The 25,824-nt window shown below is 45.8% G+C and overlaps 1 protein-coding gene across 1 annotated transcript in view; it reads left to right on the forward strand.

The window, feature by feature from the left end:
- The window catches only part of LOC124623095 (zinc finger protein basonuclin-2-like), a 549,889-nt gene that overhangs the window by 12,643 nt on the left and 511,422 nt on the right, over positions 1-25,824 (forward strand). Inside the window, exon 2 of the mRNA XM_047148885.1 lies at positions 2,519-2,683. Coding sequence (XP_047004841.1) covers positions 2,519-2,683 — 165 coding nt within the window. The remainder of the gene's footprint in view (positions 1-2,518; positions 2,684-25,824) is intronic.

The raw sequence follows: 25,824 nt of genomic DNA on the forward strand, positions 1-25,824 counted from the left end.
AGAATTGTGCAGTGGTAGATTTGCCACAGTGACATTTCTTCGTATGAATCTCATTGAGAAAGAAACGGCATTAATACTGCAGAAAATTTCGCACGTTGGCAATAATTCTGCGGCAAAGCATGCGCAACGGATCACTTTCCCGAAAACTGACTCAATCAAGATACAAGGCAAATCTAGATACACTTCAGGAAATTAACCGAAAACAATTTCAAATAATATTCTGATTTTTTAAAAAAAATGATCATCTGACATACACCCAGTAGACGAGTAAGGGCAACGTTGTGTCAGTGTACACCGGAAAACAACCATGTAGTAATAATAATAATGAGCGCACGGCATTGGTGGCCGGGAGACCCCTCGCGGGGCGGGTCGGCCGCCGCTACACAAGTTCTTTAACGCCACTACGGCGACTTGCGAATGAATGAGGATAAAATGATGATGAAAGACACACAACACCCAGTCATCTCGCGGCACTGAAAATCCCTGACCCCGCCGGGAATCGAACCCGGGACCTCGTGCGCGGGAAGCGGGAACCCTATCGCAAGACCACTTTTTTTTACCACTTTTTCCATCATTTTTGTTTTTTTTCTCTATCCACTTTTTTATCCATCCTTTTTTCCCAGCAATCCAATTTTTATTAACCACTTTTATTTTATTTTTATTTTTTATTTATTTATTTATTTATTTTTTTGTATTTTTAGGATGGTCAGGGCGTGGTACACGCCCCACTAGCAGTGGGGTCTGTTCACGGCACTGCCAGTGCGCCGAGGCCCAAACCCCTCCCACCCCTTTTTCATGTTCCCTGTTGGGTCATAGCACTAAGTGTGCAGAAATCTTAACACAATATTTCCATTCTCCGATGTAAGAAAGACAAAGAAACCTCTTCTCTGAGTAGAAACTGAACACTGATAAAAAAAACTTAACAATTCTTCTCGAATCACACAAATACTTTGGAAATCGAACACGAGTAAGTTTGAACAAAATGTTTTGAAAAAAAAATTTTTTTTTTCAAGGTAATAGTAAATAATAATAAGAAACCAAGTGACTTTTAATTTTCTTCTTGTTCGTTCTCGTTCAAGGTGTTGTAGTGGTTCCACATATTTAACCAACACCCATTCTTCCAATTATGATCTTCAGCATGTTGCCGTAGTGCTTCTTGTGGTTGCGATACGTGCTGATTTTTGCATATTCACACTTCATTTGAACGCGGAATTCTATCTCGTTGTCCGACCCAGGTGTGTGGACGACACGAGCTGCGGACCGTGTATTAAACTCATACGGACATAGGTAAAATCGAAAATAAAGGTAATAATCAAGGCTCGAACACCGGGTGTAAAGTTAGGCAGCCGCGACGCTAACCACTGCGCCAGCATTGGACATGAGGACATCACACGGCAAAAGACACTTAAAGCACCTGGAACATACCTCGAAAGCTTTGACCGTCGTTTTTTCAGAAACGGTCGAGTGTCTAGGATAAGCTGAGACACGTTCAGAAATGGTTCAAATGTCTCTGATCACTATGGGACTTACTTTCTGCCGGCTGTGGTGGTCTAGCGGTTCTAGGCGCTCAGTCCGGAGCCACGCGACTGCTACGGTCGCAGGTTCAAATCCTGCCTCGGGCATGGATGTGAGTGATATCCTTAGGTTGGTTAGGTTTAAGTAGTTCTAAGTTCTAGGGGACTGATGACCACAGATGTTAAGTCCCATAGTGCTCAGAGCCATTTGATTTGAACTTAATTTCTGAGGTCATCTGTCCCCTAGATCTTGTTGTTGTTGTTGTTGTTGTGGTCTTCAGTCCTGAGACTGGTTTGATGCAGCTCTCCATGCAGTAAAGCTGCATGCCCTCGGGAAAAAATAGGGCTGTACTTTCCCCTTGCTTTCAGCCGGTCGCAGTACCAGAACAGCAAGGCCATTTTGGTTAGTGCTACAAGGCCAGATCAGTCAATCATCCAGACTGTTGCCCCCGCAACTACTGAAAAGGCTGCTGCCCCTCTTCAGGAACCACACGTTTGTCTGTGGGCGCTGATGACCACGCTGTTTAGCGCCCGTAAACCTCAAACACACACACACACACACACACACGTTTGTCTGGCCTCTCAACAGATACCCCTCCGTTGTGGTTGCACCTGCGGTACGGCTATCTGTATCGCTGAGGCACGCAAGCCTCCCCACCAACGACAAGGTCCGTGGTTCATGGGAGGGCCCCTAGATCTTAGAACTACTTAAACCTAACTAACCTAAGTACATCACACACATCCATGTCCGAGGCAGGATTCGAACCTGCTACCGTAGCGGTGTCGCGCTTCCCGACTGAAGCGCCTAGAACCGCTCGGCCATAGCGGCTGAGACACGTGTTTTCTTGATTTGACCCCTCTTACCTTGAGCAAAGTTTCTGGGAAATCGAATTACGGCACTTGCCGTGATCTCCTCGTGAAGTGACTCCACGGGCTGGCCAGCAGGTGTGAGCGAGCCTCCGCCACCAATGTGAGGCCAAGGGCGGCGGTGTGTTTTGTTGCAGTGGGCGTCGGTCGCCTCGTGGTTTTTGCGCTCAGACGCGTGCACCACCGCCGCCGCCACCACCACCACCGGCGCCTTCCCGGCCCCCATCACCACCAGCACCACCACCACCACCACCACCGCCAGCAGCACCAGTGGCGGACCGGTCGCGCCCAGCGTTTGCACGGTAAACCACGCCAGCAGCCTTCTGTTTTCCTAATGCGGCTGCCTAGAGTACCACTTCTGCGTCCGTCACTGAAAAGCTCCAGAATTGTATACAGCCGGACGTTCCTCTACCCCACAACCCCTTTCTATCGCCAATGGCGTACTGTTCCCACCAGTGCTCCAAGTCCATTGAGTGCTCTACGAAGAGAAAGCTTTTGACAATGTTGACTAGAATAATCTCTTTCAAATTCTGAAGGTGGCAGGGGTAAAATTAAAATACAGGGAGCGAAAGGCTATTTACAATTTGTACAGAAACCAGATGGCAGTTATGAGAGTCGAGGGACATGAAAGGGAAGCAGTGGTTGGGAAGGGAATGAGACGAGGTTGGAGCCTCTCCCAGATGCTATTCAATCTGTATATTGAGCAAGCAGTAAAGGAAACAAACGAAAAGTTCGGAGTAGGTATTAAAATCCATGGAGAAGAAATAAAAACTTTGAGGTTTTCCGATGACATTGTTATTCTGTCAGAGACAGCAAAGGACTTGGAAGAGCAGTTAAACGGAATGGACAGTGTCTTGAAAGGAGGGTATAAGATGAACATCAACAAAAGCAAAACGAGGAGAATGGAATGTAGTCGAATTAGATCGGGTGATGCTGAGGGAATTAGATTAGGAAATGAGACACTTAAAGTAGTAAAGGAGTTTTGCTATTTGGGGAGCAAAATAACTGATGATGGTCGAAGTAGAGAGGATATAAAATGTAGACTGGCAATGACAAGGAAAGCGTTTCTGAACAAGAGAAATTTGTTAACATCGAGTATTGATATCTCAGGAAGACGTTTCTGAAAGTATTTGTATGGAGTGTAGCCATGTATGGAGGTGAAACATGGACGATAAATAGTTTAGACAAGAAGAGAATAGAAGCTTTCGGAATGTGGTGCTACAGAAGAATGCTGAAGATTAGATTGGTAGATCACGTAACTAATGAGGAGGTATTGAATAGAATTGGGGAGAAGAGGAGTTTGTGGCACAACTTGACTAGAAGAAGGGATCGGTTGGTAGGACATGTTCACAGGCATCAAGGGATCACAAATTTAGCACCGGAGGGCAGGGTGGAGGGTAAAAATCGTGGAGGGAGACCAAGAGACGAATACACCAGGCAGTTTCAGAAGGATGTAGGCTGCAGTAGGTACTGGGAGATGAAGAAGCTTGCACAGGATAGGGTAGCATGGAGAGCTGCATCAGACCAGTCTCAGGACTGAAGACCACAACAACAACAATAACGAAGAAGAGCAGTGGAGAAGTTACGGAGCTCTACAAATATTAATCCAGTCTTCCGCTATTTCTGAAGAATTACAGTAACGCGGCAGAGTGCGAAAGATACAGTACTTGATTGGTTCAAATGGCTCTGAGCACTATGGGACTTAACTTCTATGGTCATCAGTCCCCTAGAACTTAGAACTACTTAAACCTAACTAACCTAAGGACATCACACAACACCCAGCCATCACGAGGCAGAGAAAATCCCTAACCCCGCCGGGAATCGAACCCGGGAACCCGGGTGTGGGAAGCGAGAACGCTACCGCGCGACCACGAGATGCGGGCAGTACTTGATTCCCGCTATAAAAAGAAATGTGAATTTAGTTATGAGTGAAGGACGGACAGTTTGTATTGACGATGTTTGAGGGCATCGGAGATGAAGCATTAGCTTAGTTTAAGAACGTTTGGGAAAGAGACGGTCTCGACCATTAGAGGAAACAATCGTGGCGTTCGTCTTAACTCACTTAGGGAAACCGAGGGAAACATACTGGGAACGACCGGCATTGCATTTCAACAAAGCTACCATTGAAAGTCCGGGCCGGCTGCTGTGGTCAAGCGGTTCTAGGCGCTTCAGTCCGCATGGATGTGCGTGATGTCCTTAAAGGTTAGTTAGGTTTAAATAGTTCAAAGTTCTAGGGGACTGATTGCCTCAGATGTTAAGTCCCATAGCGCTTAGAGCCATTTGAACCATTTGAACCATTGAAAGTCCAGGAGAAACTTGAGGGCTACCAAGTACTGGATGGCACAGCCTCCCTTTAGGGGTAAGACGTAGACTAAGAGCAGAGAAACGCGCATCAGATGATCATAAATCTTTCGTCTACTTTTCGCGGCGGAAGTCATATCTTTGTTTACGGTGCTCATCAATAACAAATATGTTGTTTATTATATTACTTCACATTTGCCTGGGGCATTGGCATCCTTTACTTACACACTTATTCTGCGGCTACGCGGAAGTGGTTGTTTCGATCATCTATTCGATGATTCTGGAAAAACTTCCAATATCTAAGGTCGAATAAATTAGTCTTTATTGTTGACAACCGGTTTCGACAATTGTAACTAACGTCTTCTGGTCTTAAAAAAGTTACAAAACGTGTTCTATTGTGAGTTGGTACCCCACGCCCTGTTGTCATTATGACGGACAAAATACTGCACATTATATATAGGTCTGTCGACAGTAAAACCATTTACAGTTAAAAATCACCTTGTTCTCATGGCCATGTTCGCGTACGTAGCACACACGGGGGCTTGTTAGTTCTTAAAACGCACATTATTACATCTATTTATGTTTGAGCGAATTGTAACATACATCGTGGTTCCACCCTTAGGCAAAATATGCGGTGCATCTTACTGTATATCGTGCGTTGTAAGAATTAACAAGCCTCTGTAAGCGTGAGTATGCCGATGTACACGAGGCGCTTTTAGTTCTAACTGGTTTTATTGTCGACAAACATACTTATAATGCACAATATTTTATCCACCGTAATGACAACGTGACATGTTGTACTAACTCACAATGGAACTTGTTCTTATAAAAAGCTCTTTTTTAAGAGCGGAAGATGACAGTTCAACTGTCGAAACCGCTTGTCAACAATAAAGATTAAAGTATGCGATCTTGGCCATTTAAAGTTTTTTCCGAGTCAAATACAGATCGCTCCTTCTCAGCAGAAGACAATTCAATAATATCCTAAGATTTGTTTGATGCAGATTCTCTTCTCTGGCCCTTGCCAGCTATCTCCATAACTCTGTATGACACATTAAACTATGGTCTGCGTTGTACACTCATATTATTGTCTGACCTTGCGATTCTCTACTTCCACCATCCGCTCAACTACGGTTTTCAGCACTGAATCGTATCTAATATCTGCTCATCCATTCCAAATCTTCCAACATTATGTTCACTATTACGCAGCTTTCCCCGTAGACTTTCTGCAGGACATCAACATTCCTTACTCCATCAGTCCAACTGCTATTCAACAAGTTTCTGTATCACTGCATTTAACAGGCTTCTGCTCGCTTCATATCTGTGTTCCCACCGTCCACGTTTCGCAGCAATACGGAGCAAAGCTCGAAACCTTGCCTTCGGAGAACCTTTTTCTGACCTCAAGGCTTATAAACGTTTTCGGATGTTACTCGCCAGTTTTCTGAACTGTTTCATGAATCTTCTTTCTTCATCTGTTCTACTTCGAAGATAGCGCAATTTATGCACCAGTTTAACAGCCACTTGATCATGTTTCAAATTTATTCGTGTAACAGGAAACAATCACATCTCGATAAAGTATTAACTTAAGAAGGATCTTACGTGTAAATTTAAGCCGAGTTAAGAATATTAAACCGTCTAAACGTAGGTATCTCAACAGTTTCTTTACCCTTGTTTGTAATGCTAATGGTAACCTTTCTTCCTTTAAGGTTTTTTGTAGCTAATTATATTCTTGCTTTGCTCAATCTCATCCTCTCCTTCCGCTCTATCTTTCTTCTTTCTCTTATTAATATTTTATTAATTTTATTTTGAAATACTTGCTTAGTTTAATGTGGTGGTGGGCTCTAGGGCTGTACAAAACTGAAAATAAGGTAACAATTTTGTTAATTCAGTATGTACTTTATTATTATTACACACTTTTGCCCTTAAGATAGTGTTTGAGCTTGACTGTTGCACAATTAGTCAATTTTTTTCTTCTTTTCTCTTCTTTTCTTCTCCAAGTCTCTTCATTCTTTGACTTTGTTCCTGTTTCATCTGTCCGTATTTTTCCTGTTTTCTTCCTTTCTTTTACTTCAGATTTCGTGTTCATAATATTTTTTGTGAACTTACCTCTTTCATTTATCAATTAGCTATTGATTGCTATTAGTTTTAGATCTTCTTCTATTTCTTGAAACCACCTGTTTTTTTTATTGAGTTACTTGCGACATGAAAAATGCTCTTCGTGAGTCTCCTGTTGTTGTTAGTTCTACGTACATGTCCACTGAATGTTAGTCGGCGTTTTCTGATCGTATCTGTGTCTGTGTGTCCGCGTAATTCTTTTGTCTCTTTATCCATTTATCAACTCTACATACTGCTCCAAAATTGTTTCTGACGATTTTGCGTTCTCTTTCTTCTGTGTCTGTAATAGGGTACCTGAGGCCCCAACTGTGGTCGTTTCTGAAGCGTAGAGTCCTTCTGATAGTACAATTATATTGTAGTGCCTGACGTTTGGTTGTCTTGGTGGTTTCTTTTGTTGTAGTGCATCCATGTGAGTTGGCTCTGAAGTATTTCTGTTCTTTCTATGCTGCCTGCCTTGTTTTATCCTCTTATCTGTATATACTCTCCTAGATACTTACACTTTTTCGCTCTTTTGATCTTTCTGTATTTTGGTGCATGGCTTATGTGTTAACGTTCTTCCAATCCGTGTATTGCGTTATTTCACGTGACTTACGTAGACCTGATTTGGTGGAGACTGCTTCTTGTATCTAATAATAATAATCGTCAAGAGACAAAGGCGTTCATGACATTAGCTGCTAGTGGTCAGTGATCTAAATCAATGGGAAACGTGGAAGAATTGTGCCAGTTCGGGATTCGAACCCGGATCTCCTGCATATCAGACGGATCCACTGACCACTACGCAATCCGAACACAGTGGTAATCGCAACCACACGGAATACCCTAGTACGCCTGCCGTTGGACCTAAATTCTCAAGTTATCCGTACTCTAGTGATGTAGTGCCCCATGCCCGTGGTCTCCATTACTCGCGGCATTTTGCCGATTCCCGTAAGAGGTCGATCTTGGTGTGCATCTGCACTGAAGTGATCAGTTGGTGGTCCTCCCCTTAGTTGTATATGAGGTGTCTCTTCTTTCGGACATGTCCGCAGCCACTATGAGTCAGGACACAATGGAATTAGCTGGTAGTAGGCATTGATTTGTATCAATAGGGAAAGTTGAAAATCTGCTCCGGACTGGGATTCGAAGCCAGGTCCCCTGCTTGCTAGGCAGAGGCGCTGACCACTACGCCATCGAGACATAGTGGTCATCTCAACTGTATGGACTAGCGTAGCACAGCTCCCGTCAGACCAGATTCTCAATAGTGGTCAAGGGGCATTACATTAGTGGCGTGTGGATAAGTTGAGAATTTGTGTCTGACGAGAGGCGTGCTGGGGTAGACTGTTCAGTTTCGATGACCACTGTGTGTGGATGGCGCAGTGATCAGCGGATCTGCTTAGTAAGCAGGGGACCTGGCTTCGAATTCCAGTCCGGAGCAAATTTTCAACTTTCCCCGTTGACTTATATGAATGCCCATTAGCAGCTAACGCTATTAATTTGCTTGTATCCTGATTCATAGAGGCTACGAGGCCAAAATGTGTCTGTTGTTTCAAGAACCGCGTCAAGACTGCTCTCTGCCGGCAGCATTGTATAGCGGTGCGCAGCAAAGAAATGGCATTGTGCTGGTAGGAGGGCTCTCACCATTGGTTGAACGGTTTTTAACCCCCACGGTGAGAGATGAGGAAAGGGGAAGCAGTAACCACAGTTTAAGAAAGCTCGGACGAAAATTAAGACACAACGGCCCCGATTGCCGAACACGACCACTGCGTTAAAAGCACCAAACAGGTTTCCCTAGAACGGGGGAAGCGGTGCCGGGGCGAGACGGCCGGTAGCTCCATGTAGCACGACTCCAACATCCAAATATATTCTCAGAGCTGACGGGCGGAGCATTCCCCATACCGTGTTAGAGAGGCCAGAAGGGAGAACAAAGGCCAGGAAGGAAGGACAGGAAGCGGCACCGCCGGCGGACAGGGTGACACCTCGCACCGGCACCCATTTCGCGAACATACGAGAGGGGGGGAAGGGGGGAGAGGAAAAAGAAAAACACCGAAAATCTCCGCCCGCGGAGATTACGGCGCAGCGACGCGCCGCGCGCGCGGCCATAAAATCGATAATGTAATACAAAATCCCGACGGAGCGGTCGGTGCAGCAGCGAGTGGAGGGTAGAGGGAGAGAGAAAGAGAGAGAGAGAGAAAGAGAGAGGAGGAGAGAGCGCATATTTCAGCGGGCTGGCCATCAATTACGCGCGTGGAAGACGCGTCAGCGGGTGTATATTTAGCGCTGTTTTATCACTGGCCGGCGAGCCGGGTTTTACGGCGCGGACCTGTTTACATACACATTCCGTGCCATAACTCGGCAGGAACGCCGACTCGCCACTTCTCTCCCCGTGCCCCGCGTCTCGCCCCGTCTTTCCTCCTCCTTCCTTTTTGCCGCTCCTCCGCCTTTTCTCTCGCGCCTGGCGACGCACGCGTAACGACCCGCTCGGGCGGCGCCTGCGGAAGAGACCGGTGCGCGGCCGACAGATTTGCGTCTTCGGCGATTTTTCGCACATGTTGCCGCGGACGGACAAAACATTCGTTCCGCCGCCGGCTCGCGCGCGGCTCGCGTTTACTGCTGAGCGCGACTAACTCTGCCCTCGACGCCCGCACACTCTCCAAATGTTTTTCTAAGACGTGACGCGGCCGCGACATTCGGAACGAGTCACCGATTTCATACAATGGGGGCTTTCACGACCGGTTATCTTAGCCGCTGGCGGTTCTTCCAGGCTGTACGGTAGTGGCCCGTGAAACTTTTTTTGTTCCTGAAATTTCGTCCCGAGCTGCGTTCGGCATCTTCAGAAGTGATCCTGATTCCGCTGAGTCCTGCTGACTGACATATTGGATGTCAGAGAGCGACACAAATACCGTGAAAAAGGAAGGTGATTTGCAGAGATAATTCTTGCCAAAGATAATTGTCAAAGGTAAAACTTAACCACCTGACTATCATCTGTCGAAGACAAAACTCATCAACCGATTCTATAGAGCGTCTGTCCATACATCACCAACGAGGCGAACACGGCAAGTGCCATAAGCCGATATCCGACGGTCAAAGTTTTCGAGGTACTTTATGTGCCTTTTAGCGGGTAAATCGTTCAGCAGGAGTGGTGGTGCAGTGGCTTCACACTTTTGTGCCCCGTGTTCGAAACCCGAACATAACTTTTTTTGTTTGTCTTTTATTTACCTATGTCCGTCGTAGGTAACTACACGGATGTCTTCCAAAGCACACGGGAATAACGTTGACCATATTTGTCTATTAGTTGCATATCCGATGGATGATTGTAAACAAAAATGAAAGAATGAGAAAATTATTTTAAATTGTTTCCGGTGAATTTGCTGTAGTCTATCTCGATTCGTAGTCAGCTGCGAACACCCGTTTTGGGAAATGGTCTATTATGCGTGGCTTGCCATCAAATTATTGTTAGCGCGTGAAATCCCCGCGAATGTTAACAACATTACTTTTCCGAGTGAGACGCATACGAAGAAATGTCACTGTGGCAAACCTGTGATCGCGCGATGCCCGGGGCGTTCAAATTTTTGCGTTCTGTTCTGAATGTTCATGTGACTTATATCATCCAAGAGAATGCACTGAATCTTCTTGAAGAATAAGCGTAAGAAAAAATATAGGAGTTAATATAAGAATTGATATAAGACTGGAATATAAGAATAAGAGAGTTTAAACAGCTTCTAACTCCTGAAAGCACCATACACACGTATATTATATAGTAAATGTATGATACTTACTATGAAACCCATTTGTACTATTACTATTAATACAGGGTGGTTATTACTAAAATTTCCCTACTTAACACGTTATAATACGGAAATTAATTACTGTACGAATGCCAAACTTAGTGGCAGTAACGTCGAGAGTATGGGGTGCATGATTTCCATGCGTCACAGCGCTACCGTCCATTTCCAACTATGGCCATCAGGTGCCGTGATCAGTCATCGTGATGCACGGTCTCACACACCTGACCAGTCGCAGTGCACTTGTTGACGTGTCAACATGAGCTTCGATATAAGGAGCTGGGCATTATTGGTGAAGCCCTATTATCAAAACCACAGTAATGTTGCAATTGCACTTAAAAAATGGTTCAAATGGCTCTGAGCACTATGGGACTTAACATCTGAGGTCACCAGTCCCCTAGAACTTAGAACTACTTAAATCTAACTAACCTAAGGACTTCACACACATCCATGCCCGAAGTGGGATTCGAACCTGCGACCGTAGCTGTCTCGCGGTTTCAGACTGTAGATCGTAGAAACGCTCGGTCACACCGGCCGGCGGCTGCACTTCAAGAATATCGGAGGCTGAACGGATTACGGAAGGGTCGTCTTTCTCCACCTGCTGTGCGGAACTTTATGAAGAAGATCGAATCAACAGAAGTCTGCGTCGCTCCGGGAAGAGGCCAATGACCTGTTGGTAAAATCGCTGTTGCTATGCCAGACAACGCTGCGCGCAGTTCCCGATCGTCATGCAGTGCGTGTCTCGTGGCACGACTGTTGAACATCCCGTGATCCACTGTACAGAATATGCTTCGAACCATTCTCAAATGGTATCTGTACAAGATCCATATCGTTGAGTAGACTGCACCACAGGATGCACAACAAAGTGTTGACTTCGCTCTCCACTTTCTCGCAAGGATTGCAGTTGACGAGCTCTGGCACTCGACCATCCTATGGACACGCGGGTGAGGTGAACACACAGAATCGCCGAGTGCGAGGATCTTCACCTCCAGTCACTGTGCGTGAAGTTCCTCTGTACGGTGAACGTGCCATCGTACGGTGTGGCTTCACGTCTACGTTCATCATTGGCCCATTCCTTTTTGAACAGGTTGGCGCTCGAGGACCAAAGACGTGCAGTATGATTGGCCAGCGTTACTGTGAGATGCTTCCCCAGCATGTCATACCCGCCCTACAGGAGAGAAAAGCACTGAACTCAACACTTTTCATGCAAGATGGGGCCCCACCGCACATCGCTCGTGAAGCCGATCGTTTCCAAACTCTTGGGCGAAACGATCACCTGATCTCACGCCCTGTGATTTCTGGTTGTGGGTCTACCTGAAGGACAGGGTTTACCAGAGGAACATCCACACATTCGCTCTTTGAAGCGCAACATATCAAGAGAGGTAGCCAGGACACCTACGGACGTGCTTCATACTGCTGTGCAGAATGCAATCCTGCGCTTTCAGTCTCTTCTGGACACTGATGGGCGCCATATTGAGTCCTTTTTGTAGCAGTAACGGTAACGGTATCTAAAGGTATGATGTACTGTAGCAGCACATTGAAAGTGTTTCAGTTGAACTGATTGTGCACTATTTCTCTTTCCCATGTTCTTGACATTAATGCTACCAAGTTAATAGGGGAACATTCATTGTAACCACCCGACATTACGCCTTTGGATCCTGTAACTTGGTAAGAAACATTCGTGTAGTAGCCTTCTGCGGACAGGGTAGAGCAATGAAATAAATAAATAAAACAAATAAGAACAGTAATTGGGTTTCCAACACAGGGCGCAAAAATGAGAAACCGCGTCTCGTGCTATTGCGCCACCTTTTCGGCTGAGACTATTGCTCGCCAAGAGGCATCTAAATTACATCGAAAACTCAGAAACGTTGGAGTATCTGCGGATAAACCGAGACAGGTGTTCGTTCATTTTGAGTCCTCCTCCACTGAAGTTTCTGGGGCATCGGGTAATGGCAATTGACATATTTCCCTCGTAATCTTCAGAGCTTCTTCTTTTCTGTTAAAATTATGTCTGTGTTTATGTATTTCGATGGGTTATCCATACAGGGTGGTCAGAAACTGTCTGAAAAGATTGTAAGGGTGCTGCAGGGGAGGTTGTGCTGAGAAATAATTCTTAAGAAAAAAAAATTCTGTACGTTGCACCGTTTCCGAGTTCTTTAGCACTGAAGTTAGCCAATCAGGTCGTCGCGCGATCGAGTCCAAGCAGCCTGACAGAGACAGTGTCGCCAAACTTGTTCTTCATTTGGTTTCCTCAAACCGAATAAACGTAGCTTTTGCTTACCAAGGTTCAATTTATCACTTCCGAAAAAGGTATATTTTTACTGGCATTTGAGCAAGAGGTACCTTACGGACTCACAGATGTCTCTGCAGTACCGCATTTTGGCGCATGCAAGTGCTTGACTTTGCTCGCGCAACGACCTGATTGGCTAACTTCAGTGCTAAATAACAACGTATCGAATTTTTTTCTTAACAATTATTTCTCAGCACAACCTCCCCCGAAACACCTTTACATGGTTTTCGGACTGTTTCTGATCACACCATATTGCCACAGATAAAGTTCGTCACTGTAGATTAAATTCTCGTTTTAGAAAACTTCACTTCATGATTAGTCAGGCCTGGTGGTCCAGCGATAAACCCCGTTCCAGGTAACTGAGATGCTCCGGGATTGAATGGCGGTCGGTCTTTGGATTTTTCCCGCTGCGTTTTAACCTAGCCTTCACCTCTCAAAGATGTGAGGAACGACATGTGGCTCGGATTCCACGTTACACTACAAGTCCGCTTTCCCTGGTTTGTTAACCGGGCTAGGTTAGGGACACGCAAGTCGCCGATGTGGTGTCCATAGAAAGACTTGAACCAGGCCACCACATGAAATTACTGCTATTATTATTATTCTTATTATATTATGTCATGATTTCCTGAGCAAAGAGCTTGTTCTGCTACACCTGATTTTATCTATTTTCTCTATTTCGAAAATACATTCGTGTTCCTTCAGACGTGTGTTCACGCTTCTCTTTGCGGTTCCAGCGCAGACCTCACCATACGTACACGGAATTTTATATGCCCTGCACGCTAACAGTGGAGGGCGTCTAGGTTTCCAGGTCCTGCAAACAAACAAAAAAAAAAAAATGTCAAGCACTCAGATCTCCACTTTCACTTCAGATGTTTATCTTTGAAGATTTTCATTGCTTTTTCCATGAAGAGGTTAAGGAAATATGGTAATATTGAGTATCGTTGTCTTATCCAGTTCGTGATTTTAGCTTTACATTTTTCTCCACTAATCTGTTTTCCCACACATAGGGTTTTCCATCTGTTAGCATACAATTCCTCCTTCATCCCTTCATAAATTGGTATCTTTCAAGATCATAAAGAGTTTCTGACCACCACAACATAAAAATTATTGCGAGACCAATTACAGGTATCACAGTCCCCATCGTCTCCATCAAACTCGGTGTTTGCAGAGACGTGACTTGCAACGCTCGTGGAAGAGCATAACGTTTTAGAACTAGTGAGAGAAACGCAGTTTTGGCACATGCTGTTCGCACAAGAGATAAATACTAGATAACAGGTAAAGGTGAGTGAACCACCTCAACAAATACTGCTGTGCATGGCGTGTCTGCTGACCCTTAGCTGATGTTCACAGTTTGGTTTCAAGGTAACAACAGTCTTCGTAATAGCTTTACGGTGTAGGGCTACTGTTATAGACCAGAGTACAAGATCTACCCATACGATGCGAAAACATATACTGAGAATAGGAGTAAGTCGACGGCTCACATTACTGCAAACGTTGCACAATAAATTTCACTACTTCAAAATGAACTCTTGGTTTGATTTGGCTAGAACTAGCCAGTCACAATGGAATAAAGTATAGTTTGTTTCAAGGGTAAACAGACATGCAACTACGTGTTTATCCTTCGCTAAGTACATAACGAACCCAATAAAAATAATGTTGTTCGCTTTAGCTATTATCGTACGGTTTCTGGTACCGATTGTACAAGTAAATGAATAACGACAATGCCTCCGAAACGGGTCGAGTTTGGCTAAATACATACGATAACCTTGTTGGGAGAGAATGAACTCGCAAATTGTGATTATGGTTCCGCATCAGCTGTAGAATATTTCAGAACAAATGAACATTTCTGTCGGACCGGAACTCGAACCCGGATTCTCCGCTTGTCGCGAGCGGCCGCCTTAGTGTGCTGCGAAACGTGAGTAAACAATAAGCCATTCTGAATTAATTAGTAGTGTGAAGGATCGTGTTAGCGTTTCTCGGAGACGGTTTCGTCATAGTAAGAAATTTACGCTACTGGCCATTAAAATTGCTACACCAAGAAGAAATGCAAATGATAAACGGGTATTCATTGGACAAATATATTATACTAGAACTGATGTGTGATTACATTTGCACGCAATTTGGGTGCATAGATCCTGAGAAATCAGTACCCAGGATAACCACCTCTGGCCGTAATAACGGCCTTGAGACGCCTGCGAATGGAGCCAAACTGAGCTTGGATGGGGTGTGCAGGTAAAGCTCCCCATGCAGCTTCAACACGATACCGCAGTTCACGAAGAGTAGTGACTGGCGTATTGTGACGAGCCAGTTGCTCGGCCACCATTGACCAGACGTTTTCAGTTGGTGAGAGATTTGGAGAATGTGCTGGCTAAAGCAGCAGTCGAACATTTCTGTATCCAGAAGGGCCCGTACAGGACCTGCAACATGCGGTCGTGCATTATCCTGCTGAAATGTAGGGTTTCGCAGGGATCGAATGAAGGGTAGAGCCACGGGTCGTAACACATCTGAAATGTAACGTCCACTGTTCAGAATGCCGTCAATGCGAACAAGAGGTGACCGAGACGTGTAACCAATGGCACCCCATACCATCACGCCGGGTGATACGCCAATATGGCGATGGCGAATACACGCTCCCAATGTGCGTTCACCACGATGTCGCGAAACACGGATGCGACCATCATGATGCTGTAAACAGAACCTGGATTCAACCAAAATGGTGACGTTTTGCCATTCGTGCACCCAGGTTCGGCGTTGAGGACACCATCGCAGGCGCTCCTATCTTTGATGCAGCGTCAAGGGTAACCGCAGCCACGGTCTCCGAGCTGATAGTCCATGCTGCTGCAAACGTCGTCGAACTGTTCGTGCAGATTATTGTTGTCTTCCAAACGTACCCATCTGTTGACTCAGAGATCGAGACGTTACAGCCATGCGGATCAGATGCCTGTCATCTCGACTGCTAGTGATACGAGGCTGTTGGGATCCAGCAAGGCGTTCCGTATTATCTTCCTGAACCCATTCCATATTCTACTAACAGTCATTGGATCTCGACCAACGCGAGCAGTAGTGTCGCGATACGATAAACCGCAATCGCGATAGGCTACAATCCGTCCTTTATCAAAGTCGGAAACGTGATGGTACGCATTTCTCCTCCTTACACGAGGCATCACAACAACGTTTCACCAGGCAACGCCAGTCAACTGCTGTTTGTTTATGAGAAATCGGTTGGAAACTTTACTCATGTCAGCACGTTGTAGGTGTCGCCACCGGTGCTAACCCTGTGCGAATGCTCTGAAAAGCTAATCATTTGCATAGCACAGCATCTTCTTCCTGTCGGTTAAATTTCGCGTCTGTAGCACGTCATCTTCGTGGTGTAGCAATTTTAATGGCCAGTAGTCTATTATTGTCATAATAACACTTTGCGAATATTTTTACCTGATATAATCTACAATCATATTAAAGACAGGACTGTGAAAAGTCACGTCCTTACGTGTTATCCATTACTGCTACTTTATAAAGAACAAAAGCCATCACCCAGACGACCGTGACATTCAAGTACCGTTGTTCGTTCGTCATTGTTCTAGAATGTGTACACGCGGTGATGGACTCTCCTCTGGAAAGTTGTTACAGCAATTACGACGTTCGCTAGAGCGACCGGCGGTGCCGCGAGCTTCGGACGCGTTACACAATGTACACACGGCGGCGCAGCCTTAAAACAAACAGCGCCCTCCCCGGATGAAGCAGCTCCTTATGAGAGGGTAGCCGCGGCAATGACAAAGGCAAACACCGCCACAGGTCCTCCTCTGTGTCGCCGCGGCTGTTACGAGGACGCTGTCTTCAGGCGACGCCACCAGGATAAAGAAAAGGCCCCTCGCATGACTTGGAACCGCACCCCCTCTCCCAGGACCTCAGCTGACGAGTCACAGCTCGAGAAGTGCCCATCTCTTGTGACGTGACGACCGTGAACATCGTGGGAATGTACTGTCGTCATACTGGATCATAAGGTACAAACCATTCTCCCAGCCCCTTTAAAAAACAACAACCCTGAAATAGAACTCGCCTCTCACCTCGCCAGGCAGACAGACGGATCAATTCGCTATCAGTCTGGAGGAAGCCAGCATATGCAGTGGGTACTGACTAGACAAAAGTGACCCAGAATCATGTATTACCAAATTTTCTCCACGCTACTAACATGGGTTGCCTTCCACTAGCTCAGATCAACATCTACACTCCTGGAAATTGAAATAAGAACACCGTGAATTCATTGTCCCAGGAAGGGGAAACTTTATTGACACATTCCTGGGGTCAGATACATCACATGATCACACTGACAGTACCACAGCCACATAGACACAGGCAACAGAGCATGCACAATGTCGGCACTAGTACAGTGTATATCCACCTTTCGCAGCAATGCAGGCTGCTATTCTCCCATGGAGACGATCGTAGAGATGCTGGATGTAGTCCTGTGGAACGGCTTGCCATGCCATTTCCACCTGGCGCCTCAGTTGGACCAGCGTTCGTGCTGGACGTGCAGACCGCGTGAGACGACGCTTCATCCAGTCCCAAACATGCTCAATGGGGGACAGATCCGGAGATCTTGCTGGCCAGGATAGTTGACTTACACCTTCTAGAGCACGTTGGGTGGCACGGGATACATGCGGACGTGCATTGTCCTGTTGGAACAGCAAGTTCCCTTGCCGGTCTAGGAATGGTAGAACGATGGGTTCGATGACGGTTTGGATGTACCGTGCACTATTCAGTGTCCCCTCGACGATCCCCAGTGGTGTACGGCCAGTGTAGGAGATCGCTCCCCACACCATGATGCCGGGTGTTGGCCCTGTGTGCCTCGGTCGTATGCAGTCCTGATTGTGGCGCTCACCTGCACGGCGCCAAACACGCATACGACCATCATTGGCACCAAGGCAGAAGCGACTCTCATCGCTGAAGACGACACGTCTCCATTCGTCCCTCCATTCACGCCTGTCGCGACACCACTGGAGGCGGGCTGCACGATGTTGGGGCGTGAGCGGAAGACGGCCTAACGGTGTGCGGGACCGTAGCCCAGCTTCATGGAGGCAGTTGCGAATGGTCCTCGCCGATACCCCAGGAGCAACAGTGTCCCTAATTTGCTGGGAAGTGGCGGTGCGGTCCCCTACGGCACTGCGTAGGATCCTACGGTCTTGGCGTGCATCCGTGCGTCGCTGCGGTCCGGTCCCAGGTCGACGGGCACGTGCACCTTCCGCCGACCACTGGCGACAACATCGATGTACTGTGGAGACCTCACGCCCCACGTGTTGAGCAATTCGGCGGTACGTCCACCCGGCCTCCCGCATGCCCACTATACGCCCTCGCTCGAAGTCCGTCAACTGCACATACGGTTCACATCCACGCTGTCGCGGCATGCTACCAGTGTTAAAGACTGCGATGGAGCTCCGTATGCCACGGCAAACTGGCTGACACTGACGGCGGCGGTGCACAAATGCTGCGCAGCTAGCGCCATTCGACGGCCAACACCGCGGTTCCTGGTGTGTCCGCTGTGCCGTGCGTGTGATCATTGCTTTTACAGCCCTCTCGCAGTGTCCGGAGCAAGTATGGTGGGTCTGACACACCGGTGTCAATGTGTTCTTTTTTCCATTTCCAGGAGTGTATATAAATACTCCACAAGTCACTATACGATGCGTGGCCGAGGGTATCTTATACTGCTACTACCCATTACGTTTCCTGTTCCACTCGCAAGTAACAGCGGGGAGAACACGACTGTTAATGTGCCTCCGTAGGATCCCTAATTTACTTATATTATCTTTGAGGTAATTACGAGAAATGTACTTTGGCAGAAGTAGAATCATTCTGGAGTCATAACAATTCAGTTTTGTTAGTTATTAGAAGTTAGTAACGAACATATACTTCGTTAGATGGGCAACAAATAGGTAAACGTACCAAAGAAGGTGAAACACGTAATGGAGGCACAATATTTACGCTGTGAGAAGAAGTTACGACCAAATAGTTGTATCGAGTGACAAAAGAATAAAAGCCCACCACAAAAAGGAGTGAGTAACATGGTGAACAGTGTAAGGAAGGCGAGAACACAAAGATGTGATTATATGGCAGTGATAAAAGTGGTAGTGCGACCTCCAGACCAGATGTAAGGAAACGTAGATCAGCAAATCGTAAGTAATTACTTTTTTTTTTACAAAAAATCGCGAAGTCAACTGTTTGATAATCTATGACTAACAAAACTGTATCGTTATAGATCCCACTTATGATGCCTTAGATCAGGAGAAGGCGAACCGTGTATGGAATAAATAAAATAACTAGCAGCAGGAAATGACAGTTTGATTTGCAAAACAAGTATTTATATGCTTGCTGCGGAGGATGGGCACACAAACAAACTTGTTATTCTGGAGTCAGCTTCAAATGCCGGTTCCCAAAATTTTCTCAGTAGCTTTTGCTCCCTCCAGGGATGCCCATTGAAGTTCACGAAGCATCCCTGTAATACTGACGCGCTGATAGAACCCACCAGTAGCTCATCCACCGGCTCGCCACTGATTTGCTTCGATGCCGTCCTGTAATCCGACTCGATCGGTAACCCAAACACTCGAGCAGCACTTAAGAATGGGTCTATAAGCTGCCTCTTTTGTAAATTAACCACACTTTACTAGAATTCTCCCAATAACCCGAAGACGACAATTCACCCGCCCTACTACGGCCCTTACGTCGTGGTTCCACTTCATATCACTTTGCAACGTTACACCCAGATATTTAATGACTTCACTGTGTCAAGCGGCACGCTACCAATGCTTTATTCGGACACAGTGGGGTTTGTTTGTCCTACTCTTGTGTATAAATTTACATTTTCTCTACATTTGGAGCAAGCTGCCATTCACCACACCAGCTAGAAATTTATGAAATTGTGAATATGAACAACCATCAACTGTAGCTGTACGACAATGACGTCAATGAAAAATTGTGCCCGGACCGGGAGTCGAACCCGAATTTCCCGCTTATCGCGGCGGATAAATAAGATATTGCAGTGCCTTTATTATTTCGAACTACGATGCAAAGTTCCTTCCGACATGCATGCATGTTACTGAGAATAACGTAGGTACTGCAGTATCGTAACTATAAATTTTGTCTAAGTCATTTTGTATTCTCCTACAGTCACTCAACAATGACATCTTCCCGCACACCACAGCGGCATCAGATAAGAGCTGTCTGTCAGATCATTTATGTGTATAGAGAACAATAGCCGTCCTACCGCACTTCCCTGGGACACTTTTGACGATACCCAGGTCTCTGATGAACACTCGCCGTCTAGGACAATGTACTTGTATCTATTACTTAAGAAGTACTTAAGCCACTGCCATATCTGGGAACCTATTCCGCTTTCTCCTACCTTCGGTAACAGTCTGCAGTAGGGCACCGTGTCAGATGCTTTTCGGAAATCTAGGAAAACGAAACCTGCCTCTTGTCCTTCATCCACAGTTCGCAGGATATCACACAAAAAGAAGGGCAAGCTCAGTTTCGCTAAAACTGTGCTGATTCGTGGACAGAAGCTTTCCCATTTCAAGGAGATTTGTTATAGTGGAAGTGCGCATACATTCAAGAACTCTGCGGCAAACCGATGTTGAGTATATTGGTCTGTAATCAAGCGGGTCTGCTCTTTTGCCCGTATTACATACGGGGGTCCCCTGCAATTTTTTCCAGTTGGTTGGGACTTGGCGATGAATGCGGGCTAAGCAAGGCACCAATGCCGTAGACTACTCTCTATAAAACCGAATTGGGAACCTACGAGCATCTGCCGACTCACTTGTTTTCAACTCTTTCAGCTGCTTGTGTACGCCAGGGATGTCTATTACTATGTCCCCCGTACGGGAGCCTGTGTGACGGTCAGACGATGGATATGTTTCTACGATCCACCAAAGTGAACGATTTTTTAAACGCGAAATTCAAAACTTCGGTTTCGTTTTGCTGTCTTCTATCGCCACAGCAAACTGGTCAGCCGGCTTAGCAATTTTACGTAGGACCAGAGCTTTCTCGGGTTCTAACAAGATCTTTAGCCAAGTTATGACAGTGAACATTGTTGTATACTACGCGCCTTTTTTGAAAGGACCAAACTTCAAATTCAGGAGTAATTTTTGCGTATGCGTGAAATCGCGAAAGCTCGAGAATACTTCGCCCTAAATGAGTTCGTGAACTCGTCCGTAGAACGTACCTTGGTATACTTCGGAAAACTTCGTTTGTAAGCATTTACTCTGCTCAAAACCAAAGGCTCTCTGAATATCTGCGAACGTATATGAACTTAAAATCAAGGGGAACGAGAAATGGAAGAATGAGATCTAAGAAACGGCAACAATCTGATTTCTCTTATTTTATTACGACGGTTTTCTCTCTCTAGGAATTGTGTTTTCACATTCGGAACTGCTTTACGTGGAATAGCGTTATATGTCGCAGATAAGTGGGAATTGTATGAAGTCAGTTTGAAATTTTTCAGGTAACAGAGCAAATGTTTTTCACAGTTCTGCCTCTTGTGATTGTGTTGGTGGTATTGTATGGAACTAGAGGCCTAGAAACGACGGAGAGGCTTCACCCCCGCCGTAGCCCTCAGTGGTACACAACCCCACGACAGGCTACAGCAGTCCACTCACCCCACTGCCTCCTCACACCGAACCCAGGGTTATTGTGCAGTTTGGCCCCCAGGGGACCCCCCCCACCCCAGGAACAACTCTTATCAGACGAGTGTAACCCCAATGTTTGCTTGGTAGAGTAATTATGGTGTACACGTACGTGAAGAAAGTGTTTGGACAGCAGTAGCCGACATAGTGCAACTGAGGAACCAGTCCGCATTCGCCGAGGCAGATAGAAAACCGCCTTAAAAACAATCCTCTGACTGGCCGGCACACCGGACATCGACACTAATCCGCCAGGCAGATTCGTGCCGGAGACCGGTACGCCTTCCTGCTCGGGAAGCAGCGCGTTAGACGGCACTGCTAAACGGGCGGGCTCGCCTGTTGTGATTAGTTTAACCTGTGCAAACTGCCAAAAATCACAGGTGCAAGTTTTTTTCCGAATGCATGTTCGAAGGTTTGTGAAGGTTTACACTATGTGATCAAAAGTATCCGGTCACCTGGCTGAAAATTACTTACTAGTTCGTAGAGCCCTCCACCGGAAACGCTAGAATTGAGTATGGTGTTGGCCTACCCTTAGCCTTGACGACAGCTTCTTCTCTCGCAGGAATACATTTCGTCAGGTGCTGGATGGTTTCTTGGGGAGTGGTAGCCCTCTCTTCATGGAGTGCTGCACTCAGGAGAGGTGTCAATGTCGGTCAGTGAGGCCTGGCACGAAGTCGGCGTTCCAAAACATCCCAAAGGTATTGTATAGGATACAGGATAGGACTCCATGCAGGCCAGTCCATTACAGGGATGTTATTGTCGTGTAAGCACTCCGCCACAGGTCGTGCATTACGAACAGGTGCTCGATCGTGTTGAAAGATGCAATACCGAATTGCTCTTCAACAGTAGGAAGCAAGAAGGTTCTTAAATCATCAATGTAGGCCTTAGTCCAGGCAAAAAAACGAGGGGTGAAAGCCCCCTCCAAAAACACGAAGGGGTGAAAGGCCCCTCCATGGAAAACACGACCACACCGTAATATCACCGCCTCCGAATTGTTCTGTTGGCACTACACACGCTAGCAGATGATGTTCACTGGGCATTCGCCATACCCACACCCTGCCATTGGATCGCCACATTGTGTACCGTGATTTGTCACTCCACACAACGTTTTTCCGTTGTTCAATCGTCGAATGCTTACGCTTCTTACACCAAGCGAGGCCTGGTTTGGCATTTACCGGCGAGATGTGTGGCTAATGAGCAGCCGCTCGACCATGAAATCCAAGTTTTCTCACCTCCTGCCTAACTGTCGTATTACTTGCAGTGGATCCTGATGCATTTTGGAATTCCTGTGCGATGGTCTGGATAAATGTCTGCCTATTACACATTACGACCCTCTTCGACTGTCGGCGGTCTCTGTCAGTCCACAGATGAAGTCGGCCTTTACGATTTTGTGTTGTACGTGTCCCTTCACTTATGCACTTCACTGTCACATCGGAAACAGTGGACCCAGGGATGTTAAGGAGTGTGGGTATCTCGAGTACAGACGTATTACGCAAGTGACACCCGATCACCTGACCACGTTCGAAGTCCATGAGTTCCGCGGAGCGCCCCATTCTGCTCTCTCACGGTGTCGAATAACTACTGAGGTCGCTGATATGCAGTACCTGGCAGTAGGTGGCAGAACAATGCACCTAATATGAAAAAACCTATGTTTTTGGTGGTGTTCGGATACTTTTGATCACATAGTGTATGTTGGTGTATGGAACTATTCGGTAGCATGAGTTTAGTTATTTAATTGTAACTTACGTTTCTTTTGTGGGAACTAACATGTGTCTCAAGGTGTGACTGTCGACTTGCGTCTGTTTAACTGTTTTAATGTCTCATTTCTTTGTTGCAAGGGTTTCAGAGCATTTGGAAGTGGGCTGTTAAGAAGTTACGGGGGATTTTCTGAGAGCAGAAACCTCTTAAGCCAGTCTGGCAGATTCAAGCGGCGTTCACGAAACGTATTTAAACAGTTGAGCACATGTAATAGTTTTACATGTGTATCTAGGTAATTATTTACTATGTTGCACAGTGGATTTGCTTGCATCGCTTAAACGTCTGGAACACTTTAAGGGAGACCACACGAGTGACAGAAGTATTTCAGTTTTTATTTGCAGTTTAGTCGGGACTGCTAAAACATTTATAGTATTACGGTCGGTTTCTGCCAGCTTAGCGAGCCATTATCACACAATTTCTCGTATTCATTACGACTTGCATCAGTGCCAATTCATTTAATATATATTGCCGTGTAGGTCGGGTCCGACCGAAACAAATATTTTATATTACCTCGGCTGAGCTGCAAATAAAGTTGTTCCGAACGTGATCCTCGCTGCCTACCCACCACACATATTGCGTCTGAAACTGCTGGATGCGACAGAAGCGACGTCAGCACGAACGAGGTGTGACCGGTTGTTCAGAGGGCGACCGGTTCCTTTCTCCCGCTGGAAGACGTTTACGGTCCTAAAGGAATGTAAAAGTAATGTCGACTGCACTGGATGACACTCCAGAGTGCCTCAGTTTCTGTTATTGCTCTCGTTATAAAGAGCTTTCGGGCTTTTATGACGCTGTAAACGGGGAAGCGGTTCCAATATCTGTGTTGAGTACATCACAACTCATGCACGATGCAGGCACAAAGAGCTAGGTGTTCGAGAAAAACTACGCAACAGCAGCAATTTGGGGCACACTTTTAATTCAACAAGGGCTTTTCGTTGCACCTTATACAGCGCCGCATTGTAAAAAGTCATTTTTGGAAACAGTTAGCAGGCTTTGACAAAGATATTATACGTTATATCCTTTCTCACATGACTCCTTATCTACGTTGGAGGACGTTTCAAAAACTGTGATGTGTGCATACTGATAAAGGACCTAAACACATCCATATAATAAACAGTTATAGCGCAGCTCCAAATTTTACAAGAACTCATGTTACGCAATTCTAAACAAATAACAATGATTTATTGGCACCAAAGGCCGAGGTGAAGGGCACAGACTACATTTATGAGTAATTCGTAGTTCTCTGGACGAATGAAACGTGAGGTGGCACCAGCACGTGGATAAGTTATGCAGACATCTCAGTTATGCTTCCTTTGCACTTAGAGATTCCCTCACGCTTCTGACCTGCAGGTGAGCAGGACAGTGTATTTTGCACACTATTACTCGATGCTGTCCTGTGGCGAAATCTTCTGGGGAAATACAGCTAAGGTAAAAAAAGTATTTTTTTTCAGAAATATGCGGTAACAATATTACGTAAAATCGGTAATCGCACTTCTCACAGGAACTTCTGGCATTTGTGGTTGGTACCAAGAACAAATTTAGGATAAACTGAGAAAATCACAACAGTCCTACGCAAAGTAAAAGTAATTTTCTTATAGACCTTGCGTCTCACGCTAGGATTCAGGATAGATCATTAGTTTCTGGTTGTAAAGATTTTATTAGACGGCCGAATGTGTCAGCCACAGAACTGGATATGACCAGACATTCAAAAATAAACAAGTTAAGCCAGTCTTTCCATAATCTGTCATATTACTGTGATTCAAGTTTTTCAATTAATTTTTAGCCTCGAGTGCTCCTTTTTCGTTATTCTAAATAATTCTGAAGTTTCATTGGCATCCCTTGGAGTTGCAACATCACGAAACGTGGTACAAAGTAACGTATTCACTCACGTAATCATGCTAGCGCAATCACTCAAGAATTATTACGTGCTACTAAGTATTCCACATTGAAGTTCATGTAACGATAACCCCGTTACAGTTATTCTGCACAGACGGACGACTAGTCTATCAGGAAATAATGATACACACCAACACAAGACTTTTAATTGACGTAGAAGATTTCTGAGTATCGTAACGTGTCATAATACGAAAAAACTGTACTGGAGAAACCAACTTTTCGGCCACAGTTACACTGGCCTTCTTCTGAGTCTAATGATGTTACGTTACGTCATGCTCAGTGACCAGCAGTGAAAAATATGGAAGGTGCTCTACGCAGCTAAGGCACATGAGCAGACCCAGAAGAATGAGACTGTAACCGTGGCCGAAACGTTGGTTTCTCCAGTATAGGTCTTTTTTCTCTGTGTGACGCGTTACGATACACACAAAACCATTATGTCAACTAACTCTGGCCGCTGACGCCCAGGCAATTATACAGAACTTTTCTTTGGAGAGAGTTTAATTAGTGGTTAAGTTCACAAACTGGTCGGTTCCTGGCCGAACATAACCCTGACTTGTTACCACTGCAGGCGTGATACTGTAGCTGCTGTCGGCGTCTGAAATCTTTTCAACGATCATTTATACGCTCACTTAAATTGTAGTGGAGTGGTTTTTTGCTGATCC

The sequence above is a fragment of the Schistocerca americana genome, chromosome 7, assembly GCF_021461395.2.
Source record: "Schistocerca americana isolate TAMUIC-IGC-003095 chromosome 7, iqSchAmer2.1, whole genome shotgun sequence".
Classification (NCBI taxonomy): domain Eukaryota; kingdom Metazoa; phylum Arthropoda; class Insecta; order Orthoptera; family Acrididae; genus Schistocerca; species Schistocerca americana.